This window comes from Siniperca chuatsi, linkage group LG1, assembly GCF_020085105.1.
Source record: "Siniperca chuatsi isolate FFG_IHB_CAS linkage group LG1, ASM2008510v1, whole genome shotgun sequence".
Taxonomy (NCBI): Eukaryota; Metazoa; Chordata; class Actinopteri; order Centrarchiformes; family Sinipercidae; genus Siniperca; species Siniperca chuatsi.
This window is the reverse complement of record NC_058042.1, coordinates 11,345,850-11,368,903: the sequence shown is the minus strand read 5'-3', so window position 1 is coordinate 11,368,903 and position 23,054 is coordinate 11,345,850. Positions and strand designations below refer to the sequence as shown.

At 40.2% G+C, this 23,054-nt stretch overlaps 2 protein-coding genes and 1 long non-coding RNA gene across 9 annotated transcripts in view; 1 reads left to right on the top strand and 2 right to left on the bottom strand.

Moving 5' to 3' along the window:
• Window positions 1–3,425: 3,425 nt before the first annotated feature.
• Window positions 3,426–6,537, bottom strand: pou4f1 (POU class 4 homeobox 1). The gene is made up of 2 exons (XM_044199052.1): window positions 6,063–6,537; window positions 3,426–5,644 (listed from the first exon to the last, which is right to left on the bottom strand). The coding sequence occupies exons 1-2, from the start codon at window positions 6,183–6,185 to the stop codon at window positions 4,655–4,657; spliced, it is 1,113 nt and encodes a 370-aa protein (XP_044054987.1). The 5' UTR covers window positions 6,186–6,537; the 3' UTR covers window positions 3,426–4,654.
• A 1,497-nt stretch (window positions 6,538–8,034) lies between these two features.
• On the bottom strand, window positions 8,035–14,194 carry obi1 (ORC ubiquitin ligase 1). Its single transcript, XM_044199039.1, has 6 exons — window positions 13,992–14,194; window positions 13,619–13,754; window positions 11,233–11,324; window positions 10,544–10,765; window positions 10,011–10,099; window positions 8,035–9,509 (listed from the first exon to the last, which is right to left on the bottom strand). Exons 1-6 carry the CDS (start codon window positions 14,061–14,063, stop codon window positions 8,141–8,143), a joined length of 1,980 nt encoding a protein of 659 aa, XP_044054974.1. The 5' UTR covers window positions 14,064–14,194; the 3' UTR covers window positions 8,035–8,140.
• LOC122877474 overlaps window positions 13,680–23,054 on the top strand; it is a 32,726-nt gene continuing 23,351 nt past the window's right edge. For 5 of the 7 annotated variants that reach the window (XR_006378266.1, XR_006378267.1, XR_006378261.1 and 2 more), the window contains exons 1-3: window positions 14,158–14,289; window positions 20,409–20,551; window positions 21,031–21,352. This is a non-coding gene — a long non-coding RNA (uncharacterized LOC122877474). Of the gene's footprint in view, window positions 13,804–14,157; window positions 14,290–20,408; window positions 20,552–21,030; window positions 21,353–23,054 lie in introns of those variants that run through there. The other 2 variants (XR_006378264.1, XR_006378263.1) reach the window with 2 other exon arrangements.

The following is a 23,054-nucleotide window of genomic DNA, read 5'->3' as shown; positions in this document are numbered from 1 at the left end:
TGCTCCATATAAATAGGAATCTAAATTGTGCTTTTTGGTATGCAGGCTACCTGCATATCCATGAAGCATACATAGGCCCTACCCATTTTTTATCTGTCAGTGGCTACATGACAAGAGGTCAGCCCCTCAAGATCAAATATTTTTCTTACTAAATGACGGATTTATTAGACAAATAAGTTGTTCGTCTGACTCTGAACCCTCTGTGATTGAAATATACCCCTGTGTCAACAGCATCGCCTCTCAAACCGGGTCCCGAGCGATGGAGGGCTGCCACAACGGATTACTGAGCAAATATAAGTGGGAAATGAGTGCAGATCTGGGGGATCTACCCATCCACATCCCCGGTTTGACATTTCCGTCTAAAGGCCAACCTTCCTGCGCATTGTTAGATCAACGGAGCCCTCGATGGGAGCTCTTATTTTTTGTTTTAAGATACTGCAGAAGTATAACAATGTCAAAAACAAGGACAAGAACAAGACGCCAATTCAAAAAACGGAACCAGCGCAGTATGTGTGCGCGCTCCATTTTGTTTTACTTTAGCTTGTAGTGTTGTAATTATAATGATCTAATCCATCTTAACCTGGGCGCCTAACAGCTGCGATTAGAGTAGGCCCACTCCCTTCCGCTCAGAGCTATAGTAAAAAGTCGTGCGCTCGTAAATCTAAGCGCCTGCGTTACCATAACGTGTGGTGAAATCATTATTTGGCGACGTGGTGTCAGAGACTCTCTCATCTCGTCTGTCAGGAATCCAATTTCCTTTTATTTACATCCACGGTATAGATTAATTACTCCCCCGAATAGTAGCCTGAAGGAATTAAGTTATGAGATCCTTTGGTAGGCTCCAAGATTAATCCATCGCGGCCTATGCAAGGATACGAAGGAGGAAGGAGAGGAGGTGCTTAACGCAGAGATAGGATCGCAAACACTGTTACATAATAATAATAATAACTATAATAATAATAGTTATTATTATTATTCACATTAAAACGAATTGTTATAGCAAACGTTTATTGTTTTTATGAGATCAGTTTGGAATTTAAGGCCGTTTTCATTGCTACAAGGCTCAGACGAGACACCCAAAGCATCATGGGATGGTACAAGAGGAGGTGGAGAAGGGAGGGGGGGTCACCTAAATTATCTGGAAATGAATATAGAGGGAAGGCCCTTTCAGGCCCAAGCAAAGACGATACCTATACGATCAGGTGATGCTGCGGCCCACTATTGATAGAGCTTTAAGGGTTATGATATCGGTGAAGTTACTGATGAAATATCCCCCTGATTAATAGAGGACTCTGTCGTAACGGGCTGACATATGGTAGGCGAGGCAGCTGGGGACGGTACCTCAGGCATCCCCTGCAGCCATTAACATATTAGAGGCTATTGTGGAGGCAGACAGTCCAACTTCATCCAGAGCGCTTGTGCAGAGAGACAGCACCCCAGAGCTGTTTGATATAGGCTTTCAATAATGTATTACTCTTCACTCCGCCAGCGGAGCTGTTCGTGGTGCTGAAATTATTGCCATGTGGCGCGTGGGGTTCCGCGCGTGGAGTGTGTTCAGTGCCAGCGATGTTGTGTTACTCTCGGTAGGTTGTGTTAGATAGGGAAACTTTGAACTCAGATAGATAGATAGATAGATAGATAGATAGATAGATAGATAGATAGATAGATAGATAGATAGATAGATAGATAGATATCAAGGCGCACGTGCACATAGGCCTTCATAATGCCTGATACATGCCTGAATAAACACTCGCTATTCTGATCAGATGCTGCCTTAGCTGTGTGAATTCGTCGAACACGTCGAAAAGTCGGAATTTATTTATCATTTAAATAATATGTTAATAAACCTGCAATTACACCAATTAAGCATAACAGTTTCTCTCTCCAAGACATTTTCTCCAGATCAGTTTGTGCTGCGATAAAATAAAATAGGAATTAGAATAAGAATTCAAATATCTGGGGGAAATATTCTGTAGCGAAAGTAAGTTTCTTTAGAGCTAAATTTAAAAAAAATGTCCGGGGTTTTCACACTTTCCTTCTAATAATCTTTACATTACAGTAATAAACGTTTGGTGTTATTTCTTACAAACTTTAAAGAATAAAGCGAGGCAGTTCAGTGTGGAGTGACAACACCACGAAGAACTGCACTGACCTGAACCTTAACCATGAAAAATATTATTTTGACAAACTGACATTGGGATCTAAAGATACCATCTGTGCTAAACACTGAGAAGAAATACGTTTGTTGATGATTAAAATCAAACTAAAAAAATATTTTACTCACGTTAAGGAATTGCTCACTCTTCTGTCCATGTGGCCAAAAGCTAAAGAAAAGCAATAAGGATCAGCTTTCTCTGCTGTTTAACAGCGGCTTGCTCCATCCGCCTGCTTTCCCTGAAACCCCCGAAAGCTGTCTGAAAATATTGCATTTTATATCAGCAAATCGCGATTAATATTGCATTACCTGCATTTAAAAATTCGTTTTTAGAAATGCAGCGGAAAGGGAAGCCTACCAAAAATATAACTGGAAGTAGTGAATAGAAATATTTGGAGGAGGGTAGAGGTCACACAGTGGTCATTTTAAATAAATCAATCAACTTTTCTTCTTCTTCTTCTTCTTCTTCTTCTTCTTCTTCTTCTTCTTTTCTCTCTCTCTTCTTTAATGTTGCTGTTGAGTTATTCTGACTCTGCTGTGAAACTTCATTAAATGTTGATTGTTCGGTTGAGCACAGCAAAGGGCTGTAACTTTAAGAATTCCAGACACACATGTCAATGTTTCATTTAACAGCCCTTTCTGTTGTAATTGAGCCCATTACGTGTGCAAACGTTGAAATATATGGGCAACTAAAAACGCAGCATTCCAAATAGCCTACCTGTTTTAATCACTGATTATAATTATAGTTATTAGATCATTTTACTTGTTCTGTACCATTTACATTTTTTTACATTACTTAAATTTGCTCAAACACTTTGAGTGAGGGTATTAATCTATTAGGTAGGTATTATTTATTTTTTTACATTTTCTACACTAATTTTTTTAATTGGCACAAAATGTATTAAAGGTAGAAGAACAAGAGGCAAAAAAAACATTTTCATTTTTAAAGTGTGACAAAGGCCAGCGGTATTTTTCATCTGACATTCTTTGCATGAAGGCTTAACCTTAAATTAGACAAACTCTGAAGACATCCAAGCATTATTTCGATTGATGAAGGTTTTATCTCGATGGTAAAAAGGCAAGAGAAAACGGCAAAATTAAGTAATTTTAAATAATACCAAAACTGACATCTAAAATTTAAAACAAACATCCCAGTCATCTCCATTTATATCGAGCTGTGGCCATAAAATACGTTAAACAAATACACCAAAATTTACATTAAAACCTCAGTATTATGTTCAGTTTAGGCCCAATCACAAGCAGAAAAACATAGTTTTCTTTCTTCCATTTATTAGAAGATTGCTGGAACACCTCCCTGTTGGATTTGGCTTACAGGATGAATAGTACCAATGAAAGTAAGAGGACAACAGAGGAGAGTGGAGAAGTTGTGAGAGAGGGAAGGAGACAGTGGGACATTTTCCATGATGCACATGTCGCCGCAGTTTTGTAAACATACTTGTGCACAAAGTAAAATATTACTTACACAACGTTTCCGTAACAATTAACACGACAAACAACGTGGTGATCTTAATGTGAAAACAAGCATTTAACAGTGACTTACACCATCCACAAAATAAGGTCTGTCTGTAGACAGCTCTACTGTACGCAGTGATTCGTTTTCCAATGCATAGAGTGTTTGCACTGCAAACTGAAACACATGAAAGAAAACATTGGGGGTTTTTTTTTTCATTGTGATCTCTCCTTGATGAAGCAGACAAGGCTTTCGTGCTCTCTGGATCTGTTTGAAACTTTTCCTTGTGATGCCAATGGTGTCGATAGAGCCTATAATTTATTTCCAAAACACAGGAGCTCGCCTCTGATAAGTGACAAAGTAATGTCTGTATATACAAAACCATTTCGACATAACCGATCTATAAACCTAAAAGGTCTTTTGTGCAAATTCAAAATAAATATATCTATAGATGTGACAGCCTATAGAGGCTAAAGTACTGCCCGTGAATTAGGATTTCATGCAGGCCTACATTTTCTTTCGTTAGCCATAAAAGTTTGCAACAAAATTTGCGTTTATAGCAGCCTCCAAATAAGAATAACTGAACAGATGAATCAATGAACAGATTTATGAATTATTCTATAGCAACAACGACAAAAATCAAACCAAAAACACAGTTCAACAATCAATGAGGTAATTCGTAAATGGCTATACTTCAAATAATAGGCCTATTTGGAGAAAATAACTCGCTATAGTATCAAGCAAATTACCTCTTTCCACATGTTTTAAAAGGCAATGTCGACGTCGCTAAACTTTTCCCTCGAAACAACTGAGCGAAATTTGTGTAATCTGTTATTTTGCATACTTCACATTCACCGATAACGTGAAAATAAAGGAGATAAATGAAGCCTCATAATAAAATGGGTATCTAAAGCCCATTGTGCACCAACGTGTAAAATCGCTGGAGACAAAAGACTGAAAATGGTGTCTTAGTGTCCCTTGGTCCCCAAATTCAGTCACACAACTTTGTTTTTTCTTTTCCTCGCCCATCAGTGAGTAGCGGAAAATTTCAACCTCTTCTGCTTCTGTCTTTGGTTACAAAACCACACTCGCACCACATTTTTTTTCAGGTCCAACTTTTCAGCTATAGCTGCTATTTTCTCGGACGACGGTCGAGGCTGTACGGCGAAGTAAGCCTCCAAAGACCTCTTTTCTGGGGCCGCTATCGAGGTCCTCTTGCGTTTCTTCTCCCCTCCGCTGAAAATGTCAGGTTTGCTCATTTTCTCCCTCTGGGCCCCCTCGGCCTCCTCCAGCCAGGCCTGGAGGATAGGTTTGAGCGCAATCATGTTGTTGTGGGAGAGAGTTAACGACTCGAATCGACAAATTGTACTTTGGCTCAGTGATCCCACGCCGGGGATTTTGAGATTAGCCAGGGCGCCGCCCACGTCCGCCTGGGTCACCCCAAGCTTGATCCTCCGCTGCTTGAAGCGCTCCGCGAAAGCCTCCAGCTCCCTTGGGTCTGTGTCCGAGTCATTGATGGACGGGAGTCCGGTGTTAGTGAGCCCTGGGCCGCCTTGACCCCCTCCGTGATGGCCCGGTAAGAGCCCGTGGTGGGTGAGAGGCGAGTTCATGCTCATAGCCTGGTGGGACAGGTGACCCAAGCCGTGCATGTGAGAGTGCGGGTGGGAGGAGGTGGAGATGAGCCCTCCGCCGCCACCTCCGCCGCCCCCGCCACCTCCTCCGCCGGTCCCGTCGTGCGCACTGGACATCAGGGCGAGGGACGGCGAGCTGAGGTGGTCCATGATGTCCGGAGGCTCCAGGTTCTGGTGGTGGTGGTGGTGATGGTGGTGATGATGGTGGGCCAGTGGAACAGTGGATGTCGACGAGCATGGCACTGGCACTGTGCTCATCGTGTGGTAGGTGGCGTCGGGCTTGAACGGGTGCGTCTTGCCCTGGGACACCGCGATGTCCACGGCCGCCAAAGCCTCAGCCCGGGCCAGCAGGGTCTCATCCAGGCTCGCAAATATGTTATTCTGCAGCTGCAAGGGCGAACATGAAAAGGGAGAGGAGGGCAGAATGAAGGGGAGCGAGATGGGGAAGAAAAGGGAAAAGACACGGGGAAGAAAGGAAGACGGCAGAAAAAAGAAAAAAACATAAATAAATGTAGTCAGTCGGGACTTTAGTCGACACATAACACAGCCGGAGTATTCCTTCAGAAGCGGCAAGTCATAAAAATTAATACAAAAACAGTAAAAAAACAGGCTTTGCGTGAGCATGCTTTCAAAAAGAAGACTCTTGGAGTGATTGCCGTGGAATACATGAAAAAAACATTAAGTGCGCGTCTTTCTGAATGTGCCTTGGAGCACCCCTTGTTGTTACGCACAGACAGCGTTCAGCGCTACATGCAGCCAAGTCACGAAAAAGGACAAAGTCGAAGTTTTTGGGGGGATCATTTACCTGTGGAGTTTGTAGACAGGCTCTCCTTATAGCTTCCGAGCTGGAATGCAGGGTGGTGTACTTGTGCTCGGGTAAAGAGGGATGCATGGCGAAGTGCGGCTGTTTGCTGTTCATGGACATCATCTTGGCGAGCTTCTCCAATTAAAGTGCACGGGAAGAAGGGGGGGAAACGGCTACAAGAGCTGGAAAATAGTCATAGATACACAGGGATCCTTTGCCTATCCAGAACTGATGCCGTGTAGTTCGCTGTGTAGTGCGCCGAGTGCAGCCTTGAGCCCGGAGATCACAGAGATGCCTGCAGTCTCTCAGACGCACTTATCTGTCTACTGTTTCCCACTGCTGGGGATGAGAGAGGCTCTTACACCTGAGCGCCTCAGATCTCGTCAAGCCCGTGCTCGGCTGCTCTCGCGAGACATAAACTGCCAGAACAGTGAACAGGCTGACAGATAAAAACTGCTCACAGGGCAGGCAGTAACATCTGGAGACTAGACGCCTGCGTTTTTAAGGGCTCACTCCACTCCATCCAGCCACGGAACCGCGCCGGTCCCAATGCCTTTAGGCCTTATTCTTTACTTAGAGGCCGTCAAACCATTGACTTAACGCTGTTTATTTTAGCAGCCATACACTTTAGACAGGTCTTTATCCACCTGGTTTCAGGAAGTTGATTTAATATAGCCTACAAGGGGGGAGAGGTAGTGTAAAAAGAATATGAGTAAGCATTCAATATCAGCATGCGTTTTTAATGCCAAAATGACCAGTCCACAACAATGCATATTATACAGACGCATCAGTGTGAAACTGTTCACAACAATGCCAAATATTTAAATGTGTAGGTTACACGGTTTCCCAGTAGGCTCTGTGCTTGACCCGCTGTCCCGCCTCTCATCTTCTCTTGAAGTAATGAGGCTGCCGCCTTATCATTAAAGCCCATCATCGCCAGATGAGCACTAAACAAATTGATTTAATACACCAGCGTAACCTTGTACACAGTCTTTACCTAAATTAATTAATCCCAATGAATTAACACTTCATTTATTCAAACCACAACGGTTACCTATTAAAATTTCATGCAGCGATTAGAGGTATGTGAAATATACATGATATCGTTAAATTTGCATAATAAATAAGGCGCTTTCTGCAACAAAGGAATTACTGTGCATGTGTGGTCTCTAATGTGTGTCGTTATAGGCTACAACATGCTTTTCCCGGCATGAATATGCTGTGCTTTTTCGACTTTTAATGGCAGCAAATTTATAATTGTTACTGTTTAATGTAATGCTAATCATCAGGAAAAAGCATCACATATGATAATGTAAAAAAAAAAAAAAAAAAACTTAGCTTGTCCACTAAATATTAATCCCCATATCCACTAGAAATCATAATATGGAAAATTCACTACAGAATACTAGGCCAATTTAGCCTGTGATAGCCCATGTAAATCCTCAAGACTGTAGTTATTAGGTGACCTGAATCGTGTGATCAAGGCACTGGAAAAAGACAATAGAAAATGCAGAAAATCACAAGTTTCATACCTTTTTTCCATTGCATTACTATTTTATTTCCTAACACACTCTTACATTGCAATATTTAATTCAAAATATCACTGTTTTTCATGATAGTCATGTCTATGTCTTCAGTGTTGGATGTCTTAAGATTACCATGAGGACCATGTTTACTGAAATGACAAACACATACATCGGCTGAAGTAGGCTGAAATTATGTTTGAAAATTTTCTCAGCACCAAAAGTGATGCACTACAGTGTAACAAAAAGCAGCACAGAAGTGTCCGATTACAACACAGACAGATTTTCAGACTGTACAGACTGGCCTTAAAAGTATCGAGCTGCCACTGAGACCTACAAGTAAACTACACAAAAAAAACTATCTGACAAACCTGTCATATTTTGTCTTCATTTATACAATATCACAACAGACAAAATGACAATAACAGACAATAAGTTACACCCGAGCATCTCATTCACAAATTTATTCTGAAGCAACATGGAGTTAATGTTTCCTGACCAAAACACACCACCTTGCATGGTACAGTGAGAACACAGGTTCAGTTTTTAAAACCTTCACATGAGCTTTGAAAGTTTTGTGGGACTGCTTGTGTTAAAGGGACTGTGAGACTTTCTCTTTGTTGGCTGGCTGATGTTCAGTGCGTGTCTGTCTCTTGTTGTGTTCACAGGTTTACCAGTGCAGCTGGAGGAAGAGGAGGAGAAGGAGGAGGGGTTTACATGATCATGATCATGGTCTTGGCTTGCTGGACTGAGAGAGCCAGAGGGACCAGCCTTATTCTCTTCCAGTGAATCAAACAGCAAATCAAAAGACAGTTCATCAGTCTGAGAGGGAGCTCCCTGCCCTGCACAGCCAGGGTCACGGGCACCGCTCTCCCTATCTGACGCCAGTGCAGCAAAACATTCCTCTGCAGAGCCCTTTGGAGCCTCTTTGTTATTCAAGGTGCCATCCATGTTGTCATGTGGTGGGTGGTTCTTCTGGTCGCAGTGTATCACAGGTTTGACTTCAGGGCAGGTTTGTGGTTCTGGGACGAGAGTGTTGTCCAAGTTTGTGGGAGGGGAGGAAGCCAGGGAGAGCTGTGATCCCCGGCTACTGGAACTCTCTCCATCCAGCATCATGGAGTCCAACTCTGAGATTTTGTCCAGGTAAGCTGCATCCATGCAGGCCTCGCTGGACATGTGGAAACCATCAGGCTCATCACCTACAAGAGTAGATGTGACTCCTTTAACTGAGCCTTCTTTACTTGGACTTGGACATGACTGATCATTAGATTTTGATCTCTGCCAACCACCCCAGACAGACTTTGAGGGTTTCATGTCAGTATCTGGAGGCAAGCCTTTGGGGAATTTGTCAAGGCTGGTAAATTGGTTCTCCATCGTGCTGCTACTCTTGCCAGGACTAGGGAATTCTTCAAAATCAAGCCTCCTCAGATAAGACACAGGTTTAAACGCAACTTTCTTTTCACGGATGCCAGGGCTTCTCAGGGTCAGGGACCGGAAGGCAGAGGACGGAGTGGTGGGCAAAAGGTCAGAGGAGCTGCTTTCCAAGTCCTCATTTTTCTGGTCTTCAGTAAAATTGGTATTCAACTCTTTGTGATCTGCAGATGGCATGAACATCAAACTGTGATTTCTAGAAAATGTTCGACATTCTGCCTCTGGATTGCTACAGATTGACTCCCTTTCGTTGTCACTCAAGCTTCTCATCATCATGTTGATTTTCTGTTGCTGTGTGAAAACTTCTGACCCAGCCTTGCTACTCCCACATGCCTCCTGCACTTCAAGACGTCTCTTCTCAGACTTACTGACCCGAGACTCCAGGTCTTCAATGTACTGGTCACTGCGCTCCAGAGCCCTCTTCAAGTGGTCCACATCACGCTCATACTGCTGGATTTTAGATTCCAGTGCTGCCACTGTGTAACGACCGAACCTGGGGACAGATCATATTGTGTCTTTAAATTAAACGATCATCACGACAGAAAGCCAAACAACATTTGAGTGACAAAGTTTTTATTTGTCATGCACTTGACCAAGCAAATGTACCTTCTGCAAGACAGACATTGAAATCATTTGAAAAGAAAGTAAAAAAGAAAAAAGATAAATACAAATGGTCTTTTGGAATATCAATTTCAAAAGTGGTCTGTAAGTGTTGTTGATTTTACAGGTCACAACCAAATCCTACAGGAATTACTAACCTTAGCAGCAAGTCACTGCCTCCAGTTTCAGTCATTTTCATTGGAAAAACTGCATTGAAACTGAATGACCTCATTATTCCCAATGCCTAAAATGTGCAACTACAACTGTGTCTAACAGTTCATTTTGTCTGTACAGTTACCCATGACAGTGACTTAGCAACATGTGCCAAATGCTGACTGAATGCAAGTCAAAGAAAGAATCAAAATAATGTCATTAACACAACAAAGACACTTACTTCTGAGGAGATCTGCTCACCACCTCTGCTTTCAGTCTCATATTCTCTTGTACAAGGTCGACATTTTGAGATCGTAACGCCTTATTTGCCTGAGGATACACATTTGCAGTATGTTACACATTATTCCACAACAAATTAACACAGTATTTATGCTATACAGACAAAAGCATCAAGTAAGCTTATCTTTAATCAGTGGTTCTATTGAAGTCAGTAATTACATTAGGTAATTAAGCAACAGTGTCATAATGTTTACCTTATTCCTTAATATGAATTAAGAGTTAGAATGACGACTATGTGCCAATCACATTGTTTCAGTATGTTATAATGTTATAGTTCTTAACACAGCTAACAGATAACAATTATAGGAAAAATTATGATGGACATCACAATGGAAATCATACTTTTTTTCTTGAGCAAGACGTTAATCTCTTAGCAGCTCCACACACAGTGCTTTGTACCCTGTACTCGGACCTCCCTTTAGAGGACACTCAAAAAGTCAGTTCATGCAATCTTAAATATTACAGGTTGTATACCTCCTTAAGCTTGTCCATGTCCTGCTTTACTTTATCGCAAACATCTGTGGCAGCTCGCAGCTTGTTTGTCCATTCTTCCAGGACATAGGGGTCAACTTTTTTGTCATCTGTTTGCACTGTATTAATGCTGCAGGGATCCAAAGCAGTCTTCAGTTGTGACTCCAGACTTTGATTTTTTGTTTTCAGCTCCTCGTTTTCTCTGATGAGCCCTTCAATTTCCTCCTGTTAGAGGGAAATAGCGTGAAACCGAAAACAGGGTTTAACAATAACCACATTACTGTGCCATCATGATACTTATAGGCTTACTGCAGTATTAAAAAACTTTAGCATGACTACTGTTAAAATAATGTTTTTCCTTTTTTGCAACATGAAAGCTGTACACTTCGTTGTAATCTGAAACAATAATTCATTACTTTCACAGAATCTGCCGCATTCTTTTGAGGCACAAGTAAATTAGCAATTTACACTTTGTCTGCTCCAATGCAAATAATCCAAAGAGTAACAATAAACAGTTCTACCACATATACTGAGTGCCTCATTCAAGAAAATCTGTATCAGTAGATGGTGCCTGCAGTTGAAACTCAATACCCAATGGCTTATGCTTACATTTTTGTGTCTGTTCAAAAGCATCAACCTGCTTTTTATTGCTGTGAAAACATATGAAAATACATGGCATGATGAACCCATACCTCATACTCCCGTAAAAGCAGTTCTCCTCTGGTTTTTCTGAGACATTTCCTCATGGAAGGGCTATCACTGTGATCACTCTCATTTGTGCCTCCTGTAACAGAAATACATGAGTACAGTAACAGATACACAGACTTGACAACAAAACACATTAAAAGTAATGTTCCAAAGTCACCCAGCTTCGATGGAGGTTCAATAACGCATTAGTTATATTACAATAGAGCTGCTATCCAAAAACATGTAAAAAGCATAACTATGAAAAGTTGAGGTGCTGCCTTTTAAACTGAGGTTAAAATTATCTCAGACTCCCAAGCCCATCTGAAAAGAATTGTGGTAGATTTAGAAGTATTTAAGTTCTCGTAGCCTTCACTAAGTAATTCACATTATTTCAGTCTCTGTTAACAGCAAACATACAGACAGATCCGTGTTATATACACTCGTCTCCTCTATGAAATGTCTGTATCCTCACTGCGCTGTATTATTATAAACTATGATGAACTGGTCGTGGGGCACTTCTCTCGCCCCATCCAGGCGCTCTCCCTCTTCATCTCCTCGCAGTTCTCATGCGTTAGTTCCTGCTGTTCACTGTGTCGTTGCTGTGGAATTGTGGGACGGCATTATCTCCTTTCCTTTCGTAAAGGATGGTTCAGTGTATCCTATGCTAAAGGAGATATGAAAGTAAGCACTGAAGCACCTTTCCTCAAGTTTGTATCTCTGCAGAAGAGTTGCAGAGACTTTTGAGAGGGCGTGGTAACTGTCAATAATTTTTTTATTTGGCCAATCAGAGGCTTACAATCCACTGTCAGTCAAAAACTTATTTCACCAATACCCCGACTGAACCAGTTGTCAATCACAGTTCCACAGCTTTTCTAGCCTGTTAGCTTACTACTATAATTTCCCATAGAGGTTAGCAAGTTAGCTAACATTAGCTTGCAGTTTACTGCATACAGCCTGTGGTAGCTCATTAGCCGCCAGTGTCTAGCTTTCCAACAAAACTTGCGACATGTGATTTCTAAAACGAGCTGTGGTGAAAGTTACTATATTCTGTTATAATCAAAAGTTCTCTACTTCCACTTTAAAATGTTAATGAAAACGTTACTGTCTGTTGATACTTTGATCCTTTGACTAGAGAAACCTCCCCCTTCTCCTTATGAGAACGATGATTAATTAAAAAGTGATTGACAACTGGTTCAGGCTGCGTATTGGTGAAATTCGTTTTTGACTGACAGAGGATTGTAAGCCTCTGATTGGCCAAATTAAAAAATTAATGACAGTTACCCCTCCCATTCAAAGTATCCAGTCTGTAGATACCCTACTCCCTTTCCTTAGCATTTAGATAATTGGAACAGCTCTTATCATGGCTGCCACCTAGATACTTCCGGGTCATTTGACTCAGGTAGGAACATTCCTAAGCAAAAAACTATTATTCGACCGCAACCCAGGACTTTTGAGGTGCTGTGTGCAGTCACTGGGCTGACCAGAATTCAAGTTGTATTCACAAACTGGGATCAAAGGGTATTTTATGCTATCTCTTAGGCTGATAAACAAATGCATTACAGTATGTTAAAGTTCAGGCTGCACAGAAGCAGGAACTACAGTAATAAAGCTCTGCTAGTGGATGACACACAGTATCCAAGGCTGACGCCCATTAGTCATGGCTGGGCCTTTAGTTTGCATATCAGTGTAGACTGCATTGTTATGCTAAATGATCAGGCCAGCATAAAACAAGGAAGAAAGGAAACCATGGATTTGTGTGATCAAGAATTTCATAAATCATCATCACCATCATAAAACATTGAATGCAAGAACAAAAAAAAAAATCTATGTATGTAAAACAAACTTGCATTCTAACATCCCTTCCATAAATATCTTACTAACCTCCTCCTGTCTCTGCCATTTTGAATGACATATTTCTTCATGTCCCAACAGTGGTGGGACATTAAAGTTGATTATAAGAAGAAATTATATGCAAAAAAAGTTCCTCTTATATGAAAAGGCATTTCAAAACAACAATTTTGCAAATGAAGCTTTGGTTGAACCTGGCTATCACTCCTCATTGTGAATGCAGTTTTGTGGAACACGCAAAGTAAATTAATCTGAAGCTTACTACACTGCAATGATACAGTCCACAGTTGTCCATGAAGCTGAGGAAATCATGGTCCAAACCGCTGTCAAATGGGTGAATAGCAAACTGTTCATTTAACTCATAATCCAATAACTGAGTATTTTTGTATGACAACTGCTTAAACTTGACTGCAACTTTAACAACATGCGCGAGTTAATATGATGTCATGATGACTCAACTGTGCCATGATGCAAGCAGATGAAGCCTCACATTTCCTCTCTTGCTTTGTGTCTGTTTTCCCTTGTTTGTATGGAGCTACTCACCGATGATTTCTCTGCAGGGGTTGTCTGCTGTGATGGGGACTCTGCAGGTGGGACATTGGCTAGCTTTCTTCAACCATGTATCCATGCAGGACGAACAGAACACGTGGTGGTTGGCACAAATGACCGGCTGCCTGACCTGCACAGAGAGAAACACGAGCAGATTAGTAGTTAACTTTGGCTATAAGGTACATTAACACCAGGAAACACAATCTGAGTTAATAACTGTGGCTAACGTCAGCTGCGTGAACTTCTTGTTACGTTAAACTGCTAACGTAAGAACGTTAGGGTTACTAGGCAGCAGTTTATCCCGTGTAAACACATCATCTTTGTTTAACGTTAACGGCTGACGATTTAAAAACAGAACTGCAGTTACCTTTCCGAGACATATCTGGCACGAAATCGGCAAAGTCAGAGAAAGGGTGGATGTCTGAAAGTTGAGAGCCATGCTTTGAAGGAATACACAGCAAACACACACACAAAACACACTTTCCCTGAGGAGATCCAAATTTCCTACCAGGACCCGCTTCGCCGCGCGCCCAGTCTCAGAACTACGGAAAGCCGAGAAGCCTAAAAGGATTTACATTCGCAAACGTTTGAAAGAGTAGCAGTAACAGTAACAGTATCTTTTACTCTCACCCACAATTAATGGCAGTGGTGCAATGTAAATACCGGTAAGTACATTTACTCAAGTACTGTACTTAAGCACAATATTGAGGTACTTGAGGAGTTCCACTTTATGCTACTTTACACTTACTCCACTGCAGTTGGGAGGCAAATATTGTTCTTTTTACGAGAACATTTAACATTTAGTTTTACTACATTTAACTTTCTAATTGACAGCTGTAGTTACTAGTTACTACAGATACTAGTTACTGCAGATTCAGATTAATAGCCTACAAAATATATAATCACATAATAAATTATGATAGATATACACCTATATAAAGTAGTTAAAATTAACCCCACCTTTACCTTTTGAAATGGGCCGTTGTGCATAATGAGTAGTAGTTTTGGTACATTTTGATGCTAATACTTCTGTACATTTACTTAAGTACTTGTAACAGAGTAATTCTACACTGTGGTTTTTGCTAATTTTACTTAAGTAAAAGATCTGAATACTTCTTCCACCACTGATTAATTGTATACACCTGTTTGCCAATTCAAACTGTTCACCATGAAAAGGGTTGAGTACACAGATGCTAAAATTAGGAAAAGATGGTACCAATATTTGTGTGATTGATGGAGGCAAAAAAAATTACATTATGAAGCTGTTGTGGCTAATGTCTTAGCAAAATATAGCCTATTTAAACAATTGGCTGACATGGAGCAACATTAGCATTCATTTGGAGTGGTATGTGTGGCCACCTGATGAATGCAAGTAAAATTTTTACTGTCCTTTTAGCTCTGTTTTTGTCTCCACCATCTCCTGAGAAAAGGATCTGTCTCTTTAGCGTGTAAAATGTTCGGCTGTCTCCGCTAGTTAGTCATAACTTTGTTTGCTATTTAGTGCTGATCAGCATACAATAGGTTCATTAAAGCTTAGTGGTGAAACTGAACCATACGGTAACTTTAAAGGCCATATAACCAAAACAGTGAGCTAAAAGTTGTGTTATAATTCTCTGTGCATTCATCACTCTGAGCAACTCCCATTAATAGCCTAGCTATTGGTAGTAGTCATTTAATTCAGGCCTATTGTTAATATAAAAATATTGATAAGTGGAGCTGCAAATATAAAGAGAGCTCAATTGGTTAACTATTTATGTGTTGTGCGTTAGTGTTTGGTCTGAGAAGAAATAACAAAACAATTAAGAAAACTAGAAACATGCATGATTTGCATGATAGTAAATGTAATTAAAAATTGTTAAAAAACATTCTAAAATGAATCAGCTTGTCACTTTTTTCCCCATAACAACAGCTTAGAGCTGTTATGAAATCAGCCTGATGAGTCCATTCAGTGACAAATAAAACAAAGAATAGATCATATATTATAAATGTAAGTCCATAGGCCTTAGGTGAGAATAGATAAAAGCTGGTGACTTGGAACTTTGGTTTTACTGTTGCAAATTATAGTCTGCAGTACAGTTTGTCACTTTCAGTGAAAATTAAACTTATCATCTGCTGCTGTTTTTTTTAACCCAATCAATTAATAACTTGTTGAAAGGCCGACTTGATTTATCTGTTGTCTAAATATTCCTCCATGAAGTTCAAAAGTCCTACTTTCTATGTTATCCAGTGTTTCTGTATTTTCAGTATCAAGCACTGACATAGAAGTAAGTCCAGAACGTGTGGCCACTTAATGTGACTTTGACTAATGCCAAGCACAGCAAAGATGCACAATTAAAATTTTAACCCACAATTCACATATTTAATGTTAGTGATCATTAAAGGTTGGAACTTCACACTGAAAGTTGTACGTCATATTACATGCATTTTCTACCACACTGACAACCATGCACACAGAGGATACAAACTACAACATTTTCCGTGGGCAAAAGTCAACTCATGGGTTTGATGAGCAAGGCAGCTGTCAAAGCTACCAGTCAAAGGGATGCTGAAATTGGGGTGTGATTTGGATGTCATTATACTGGAAAATAAATGTTAAAAATGAAACTGGAAAAGATGTTCCTAAAAGAGTTCCAAACGTTTAATGTGGTAAAAAAAAAAACATAAATAAATATAAATAAATACACTTGCAGATATACAGCAGCATACAGATGCATTCTATTTGGGTTAAAATTAGCTTGTAAACAAATATAGCTGTTCTTCGAGTAAACTCCTTCGTATTATTACCACAGTGAAGTTCTGGCAAAACTTAAAGCAGGGACTTACTGAGTAGGTCTCACTTAGGTTGCTGTAGGTCAATGTGCTCCCAATAACAACTAGCAAATAACAACAAAGTGATTTCTAAATGTATGTAGCATTGGTTTCTCATATTTATTGTTGTGGTTGATGAAATGAGAAATCACAGCAAAACCTATGGACCATATTTTTTACCAAATAGAAAAACCTCGGCATCAAAACGTAGAAATGACTGCAAAATGATAATTCCTTACTTAGATGCCACCAACAGCACATTCATTCATTTGAAGCCTGCCCATAATGAAGATTGCAATGTAATATTTTGCAAGCCTTCATCTCAGGTAAATGATCTAATTTATAACGATACCGAGTGATCCAATATTAGCATAATTTCCACTACAAATATTTCAGATTACATCCACCCCAGTTAAGCCCTCCAGAGCCATTACTCATATCTAAACCAACATGTCCTGTGCTTCATTGTATCTCAAACCAGGACATCTTCTCAGGGTCTAATATGATTAGAATTGACTGACTGCAAAAGAAGCTTGTACACTGATCCCAGTTTAAAAACATCACCAGTACTTGTTTGGTTGTTTTCAACAGAATATTAAATGTATCACAGGCTGCCACTTGTTCTCACTCATTTTTCATAGCACCATAGGTTTTATGAGAACATTTGGAGTAAATGCACACAATTAAAATGATTAAGTTAAATAAGTTGGACTAAATGTAGTATCAATTTGCCTAACGTTATTTGATGTTACTTTTTTATTATCACTGTATAATGAGAATTTATTAAATATATACAGACTTTTGAAACAGCATGCATATACAAACAAGGAAATATTCAAATATTTTTAGTAACAGTTTCTGATTGAACTAAAAAGACTATGTGGATGTGTTTGCTGTGCCAGCTTTCATTCAAGCCCATATTCGTCTCAAATTACTCCAAAGAGCACCTGACATGCAAGATGCTGTCAGAGAGACTTTCCAGTGTGCCATAGTAAACCTGAAAATTGTAACTGAAGTGGTTAATGAATTTGTTACTAGGAAACACACTCGAGAATAACCAATAACAGAGTAAAATGAAAGAAATACCCATTTTCCGACAAGTCCCACTGTCCCTGGAAGATTGCATTGCTTTGCGACAGGCCAGTCATTAATTGGTGACAGTCAATTAATCACAGCCGGTACAGACGGCTGCATCTATTGATCTTGTCCGAGCACTTATTTTTCATCCCTAAATGACACCGATTGCCAGATTTGACCAGCATGTGTAATGGACAGTGAAGAGCCAATGACCCGAGTGTCAGTCTTACCACTGGTCGGGATCTGGATCCCTTCCCCCACCTCTGGCAAATAGCATCTTTACCATTTAGCTTGGAAAGGTTTAGACTGCCCTAAGAGCACAGCAGCGAAACAGTGCGCTCTGGTGCTCAGATGACCTTTTCTGTTTAAGGCTTAATCTCTGACAAATGCTTGCTTTAATTAGCCTGATACCCCCTGCCTAGACTGCCACCCCACCCAGCTACTCTCTCTCTCTCTCTCTCTCTCTCTCTATCTATCTATCTATCTATCTATCTATCTATCTATCTATCTATCTATCTATCTATCTATCTATCTATCTATCTATCTATCTATCTATCTATCTATCTATCTATCTATCTATCTATCTATCTATCTATCTATCTATCTCTACTTTTTCCTGTCTTCCCCAGTGTGCTTTTTGGAAATTCTCACACATCAATGTGACATAGATAGGAATGAAATGACAGTCAGGTAGCCAGAGGTGGAGCAAAATATGGGAAATCTGTTTGAAGTATTGCTTTTAAGGGAATGATAAGACATATATGGTGTTCAAAACATACACTATACTGTTTGTAAATATAAGAGAAGGAAATATCATCATCAGTTCCTATAGTAGTGGAATTGCAATATATTACTCATAGAAGCAACAGTCTAGTTTAGAGAAGGTGATGTTTATGCTAATGCATAAATAATGAATAGCCAATAGTGTATTTGAAATGTGACAAAAGAAAACAAAACACAAAGAAAGAGGTAATGTTGGGAAAAGAGTATGAGAGTAAAAAGATTAGCCAGTGCACATTAGGAGGTTTAAGATAACATGCAACGTCAACCTGCAGGCCTCATCTACTGATTAGCCACTATCAGAGACAGTAGAGTGTGTGCACGCCCAAGAGAATGGCAGAATGTATATGCTTCAAACGATTGCATGAAGTGGAAAGTACCCTTAAGTAATTTCAATTTTAACGGTTTTAATGGTGAAAGTTTTCAACATTTAAAAAGAAATAATTAAATATATAAATGTAAATTCCATAAGATGCTGATAAGAAATAAAATGTCTTCTGAAGTTTGAACAAATGTTGCTGATTACTTTCCAACACTGCTGAAATTAAATCCTCTCAAGCCACAGCTTCATCCAGAGACTGCAGCAGATCATGCATCCCTCCCACTGCAGTAGCAAACACAAGTAAAATAGATGCATGGCTACAAATCCTTGTTTTATTGGAAAGGGGCCTAATTATTAGGATGTAAGTCAGGCTGTGACTAGAGGGCCGTCTCCTTGATGCAGGCCTGGTTTATATTTATCCCCTCCTCTGCAGCTACAGCAGCAGTGCCACCATCACTACCAGCAGTGTGGTGCTTTTATTACATCGCCCACAGGCAGGTTCAGCCCTGTCACAGTCACACACACTCACTCGTGCACACACACACATCCACACAGCCTGCAGGACCGGCAGCCAGTTGAGTCCCCTCCACAGCAGTGTTACCCCACATCCCCATGTAGCCCCACATGGGCCCTTGGGACAGTGGAGGGAGGGAGCGGGTATTATGGTAATACTAGCCTGCTGCTCCCTTCCCCTCTGCTGCAGCACAGCTGGGAAGGACCATCATTACAAGTATTGTAGCAATCTGTTTAAGAGGGACACATTGAAGAGGTTGGGTGACAGAGAGGGGATGAGTGCAGCATACATAGATCACATAAAATATGATTAAAATGTGTGTGAGGGGACCAGGAATAAAATGCAAAACTTGTTATGAACACCTTATATCAAGTCCACTGTCAAAATGGCCAGCTGTAAATCTCTATTTTCCCCTCTTTACTTTTTTATTTTATTAAAGGTTTCTTGTGTTGAGCTGGTCATATCTCAAGATAGGGGGCCTGTGGCACATAAGGAATAAATAGGACATAAAGTACTTGAATCTCTAATGCCTCATATAGCTTTACCAATCTATATTGTAGTGTGTCACGAGCTGGAAATCCATTAGAAAGTGACCAAAATCAAATAGCCTTGCAATAGTGCAACTGCACTGCTCTTATGGTCAAATGACCCTGATTTCATGCAAAACATTCTCCAACCAATTATTTTTATGCACAAATCCAGGAGATATATCTATGAAGTATTTATGGTAATTGATAAAAAAAGCTTTAATTTCCAGTGAGAAAGTCCCACAACGCACGTCTCAGTGCTGCTTTAAATACCTGTCTTGCATTAGATTAATGATTATATATCAAGAAAGTCTGATCAGAATAAACAGTCTACTCCACTATTCTGGTAGCAGATTAGACCTTTGACAGAGCAGTCAATCACTCACTGTCGGATTAGGCTGCTCAAATTCATCTACTTGTCTTGTTTCGGAGCAAAAGAGCAGGCTGTGATTCAGAGCCTTCCTCAGACTCCATCATCCTCACAGTATTTTTAGGAAACAGAGATATCCATTACATCCTTTTTTCCTCCCTGTGCCCTCTTTCTCATTCTATTTCCAGCTCAGTTTTGAACAGAAAGTTCGATTGATAAAGCACAGAATCTATAACAGCATGTACAGAGGTGAAGGGTTATTGAATATTCTGAAGATGAACTATTAAAAATGCATATTATCTCATTATTCCTGCTGCCAAATAACTGGAAACTATATATGACACAAGACAGAAAATTCTTGTCTATTTCCTTTCTTGACCTGACAGGGGGCACATGAAGAGGAGAGAGGGGAGGGAGGAGAGTGGTCTTTTAAAAACGGTTTCAGTGCACTAATGTCCCTGAAACCTGAACCCTTATTGGATCTGAAGGGCATTATAAGACCGGCATCCTCCACAGCCTCTGTCTTAAGGTGAGGATTAAAGATGAGTGTATTAGCAACTATCTGACAGCAGTGTGTATAACGTCATGTTGGTGAAAACACAATGATGTTTAATAGTTGTATCGTAACTACTAAAAGAGCGCCCCCCCCCCCCAAAAACTCCTCACCCTTACCACACACACACACCAGGAGGCCTTATTAATTATTTGTAGCCACTTGACTTCATATTGTGCTGCCATTGGCTTGGTCAAAGATTATAATTACCACTTCCCTGTTTGTATCATTTTCCATCTCCTGTGCTTTTAGTGCAGTATTACTTCTCTTGTCCCTCTCTCTCCCTCTCCTCCTCCCTCTCGCCCGTATACACAAGACCAAAAGTGCAGGCACATCATTTATTGATAAGACAAAAAGAATGTAATGAAATTATCAATGTTCTTGAATTAATTATGAACATGATTAAGAAAGCTAAAATCTCAGGAGCCGGTCTCTCATTACCCATTCACTCTTAGGGATTGCTTTCATTCAGGGAAGGAGAGGCGAAAAAGCCTTCCAGCAGAGCCCACTCAGACTCAGCCCTTCTCCTTGTGTGCCTGTCCCCTTGTCTCTGCTGCCGGGGCTGATTGACCAACCCTTCCGACAGACCGGCTGCCAGCTCGCCCAGACGGCTCTCTTGCACCCGTGCTTGTTACTGTGATGTAGCCAAGCACAGCTAGCTGCCTTGTGGCCTCTGACGTTTGCATGGAAAAGAGATGATGTGCTCAACCTTCCTGTTCTACATCTGCGTTCAAGCTCTGGGGTCTTGACCCTCCTAAAAAAAAAGAAACACTCGAGGTAAGTGAAATTTCTTGGACTTCTAATTAGGCTTAAACTGCTTGTCTGTTGTGAAATATTTGTCTCTTGCAATTGCCTGTTTTTGCCTCTTTTACCTGCATGAAAAATCTTCTCCACTTTTAATTCACTCTTTTTTAATCTTTATTAATTGGAAACAAATAAAAATCAGTTCAGGTTGTAGTAATACCTGTGTGACATAAGCTGCATATTATTTCTTGATGAGAAAAACTCAAAACTATTGTCAAACCATTCCATACAATATTCTGTTTAGAATAAAAGAGGGTATCCTTACGATATAATCCATTTGTTTGATTATATTTAATTTAGTTTTCCCACTAGTGATGACAAACTGATTCTCTAGTTAAACCATTTAAGAACTGACTATTTCTGTTGTGTAATTTATGGCAGATATTAAGTGGATTTATCCCATCTGTATCATGCAAACTTCAGTCTCTTCTTTTTTTAGATTAGTCTGAATAATTTTGGAGTGACAAGAACAAAAATGCATGTCAGCCTTCACCCAAAATATTTAATTGTAATTTGACATTTATAATACATACATTTAAATTATATAAAAAAATAGCATCCATCTGCAGTGATCATATTCATATCTTAAGATGTTTGTGATTTTGTTTGATGAATCTCTGCTGAAAGTTTCCCCTTTGAACAATATGTATAACGCCCATTTTGTAGCATGTAATATCATTTTTATAAGAGTAGCAGTGCACGTTAAACTAATTTCAGTGACTATTTATCCATTTATATTCGGTGAGTGCAAGAGAAATGCTCTGCAAGAGCTACATATCTGTGGTTCAGTCTGTCTTTCTTCTGCTCAGTCACATGGGACAATATATGGGGCAATACTCCCCAAAGTATTGGGAGTTTCAAACAAAGTCTCAAACCCACTGTCTCTTTCCCATTCACACCATCTCTCTTTATAACTGACTTTCTGGCTTTCGCTACAAGTACACACCCTCAAACACAAGCCTACGTGCAAACACATATGCTTAATCATACTGTAGATACAGAAATACAAACCTATGCATTGTTTCACCTCCCAATGCAAAAAGAACGCACACACACCTGCACATGGACATACTGTAGTATATTCACACCAACATATACACAGTTTTTTTCACCTAACCGAGCTTCATGCAATTTTTAAGATAATTTGAGGCAAATGTTTAAATGATTAACAATTTATGGTGAGATACAAGGCAACACAAATTCTGACCTTTTACCTTTATTGGAAATGGCTTTTGGCAGTTTTGTGTGAAATTCAAAGCAGTGTGGCACTCTTCCCTCCTGCTACAGAGTAAAATATAGAGCAATCTTTCCCTCTCGAAAATGATTTCATGATTTCTGCTGCAGTATCAAAAGAAGGAAAGATTCACTAGAAGACAGAGAAAACAAGAGGGAAAGAGAGAGAGATCTCAGGGGTTAATGGCAATCCTCCTGTCCTAGGGATTGATCCAAGTATTGGATCGCACATAAAGCTGCAGTTACTGGATATTACCTTGCCGCTATCGGCCTGCAGTGATGGCCTGGATAAGAAGTGCTTAGCAAAGAGGATGCTCCTCCAGGGCAGATACAGTTTCCCAGCCCTCTGGGAACAACAACCACATGCCTGCTGCTTGCTCAGGTACTTTCTACCTCATCGAGTAAATCCAGGGGCCTTATCAAGTTACTGGCCTACTGAACT

Coding starts and splice junctions, on each gene's coding strand:
- pou4f1 (XM_044199052.1), bottom strand. CDS start 6,185: ATGATGTCCATGAACAGCAAACAGCCGCACTTCGCCATGCATCCCTCT. Junction 5,645..6,062: donor CCTGTCTACAAACTCCACAG/GTAAATGATCCC, acceptor TCGCCCTTGCAG/CTGCAGAATAACATATTTGC.
- obi1 (XM_044199039.1), bottom strand. CDS start 14,063: ATGGCTCTCAACTTTCAGACATCCACCCTTTCTCTGACTTTGCCGATT. Junction 13,755..13,991: donor GCCAGATATGTCTCGGAAAG/GTAACTGCAGTT, acceptor CTCTCTGTGCAG/GTCAGGCAGCCGGTCATTTG. Junction 10,766..11,232: donor TGCTTTTACGGGAGTATGAG/GTATGGGTTCAT, acceptor TCCCTCTAACAG/GAGGAAATTGAAGGGCTCAT.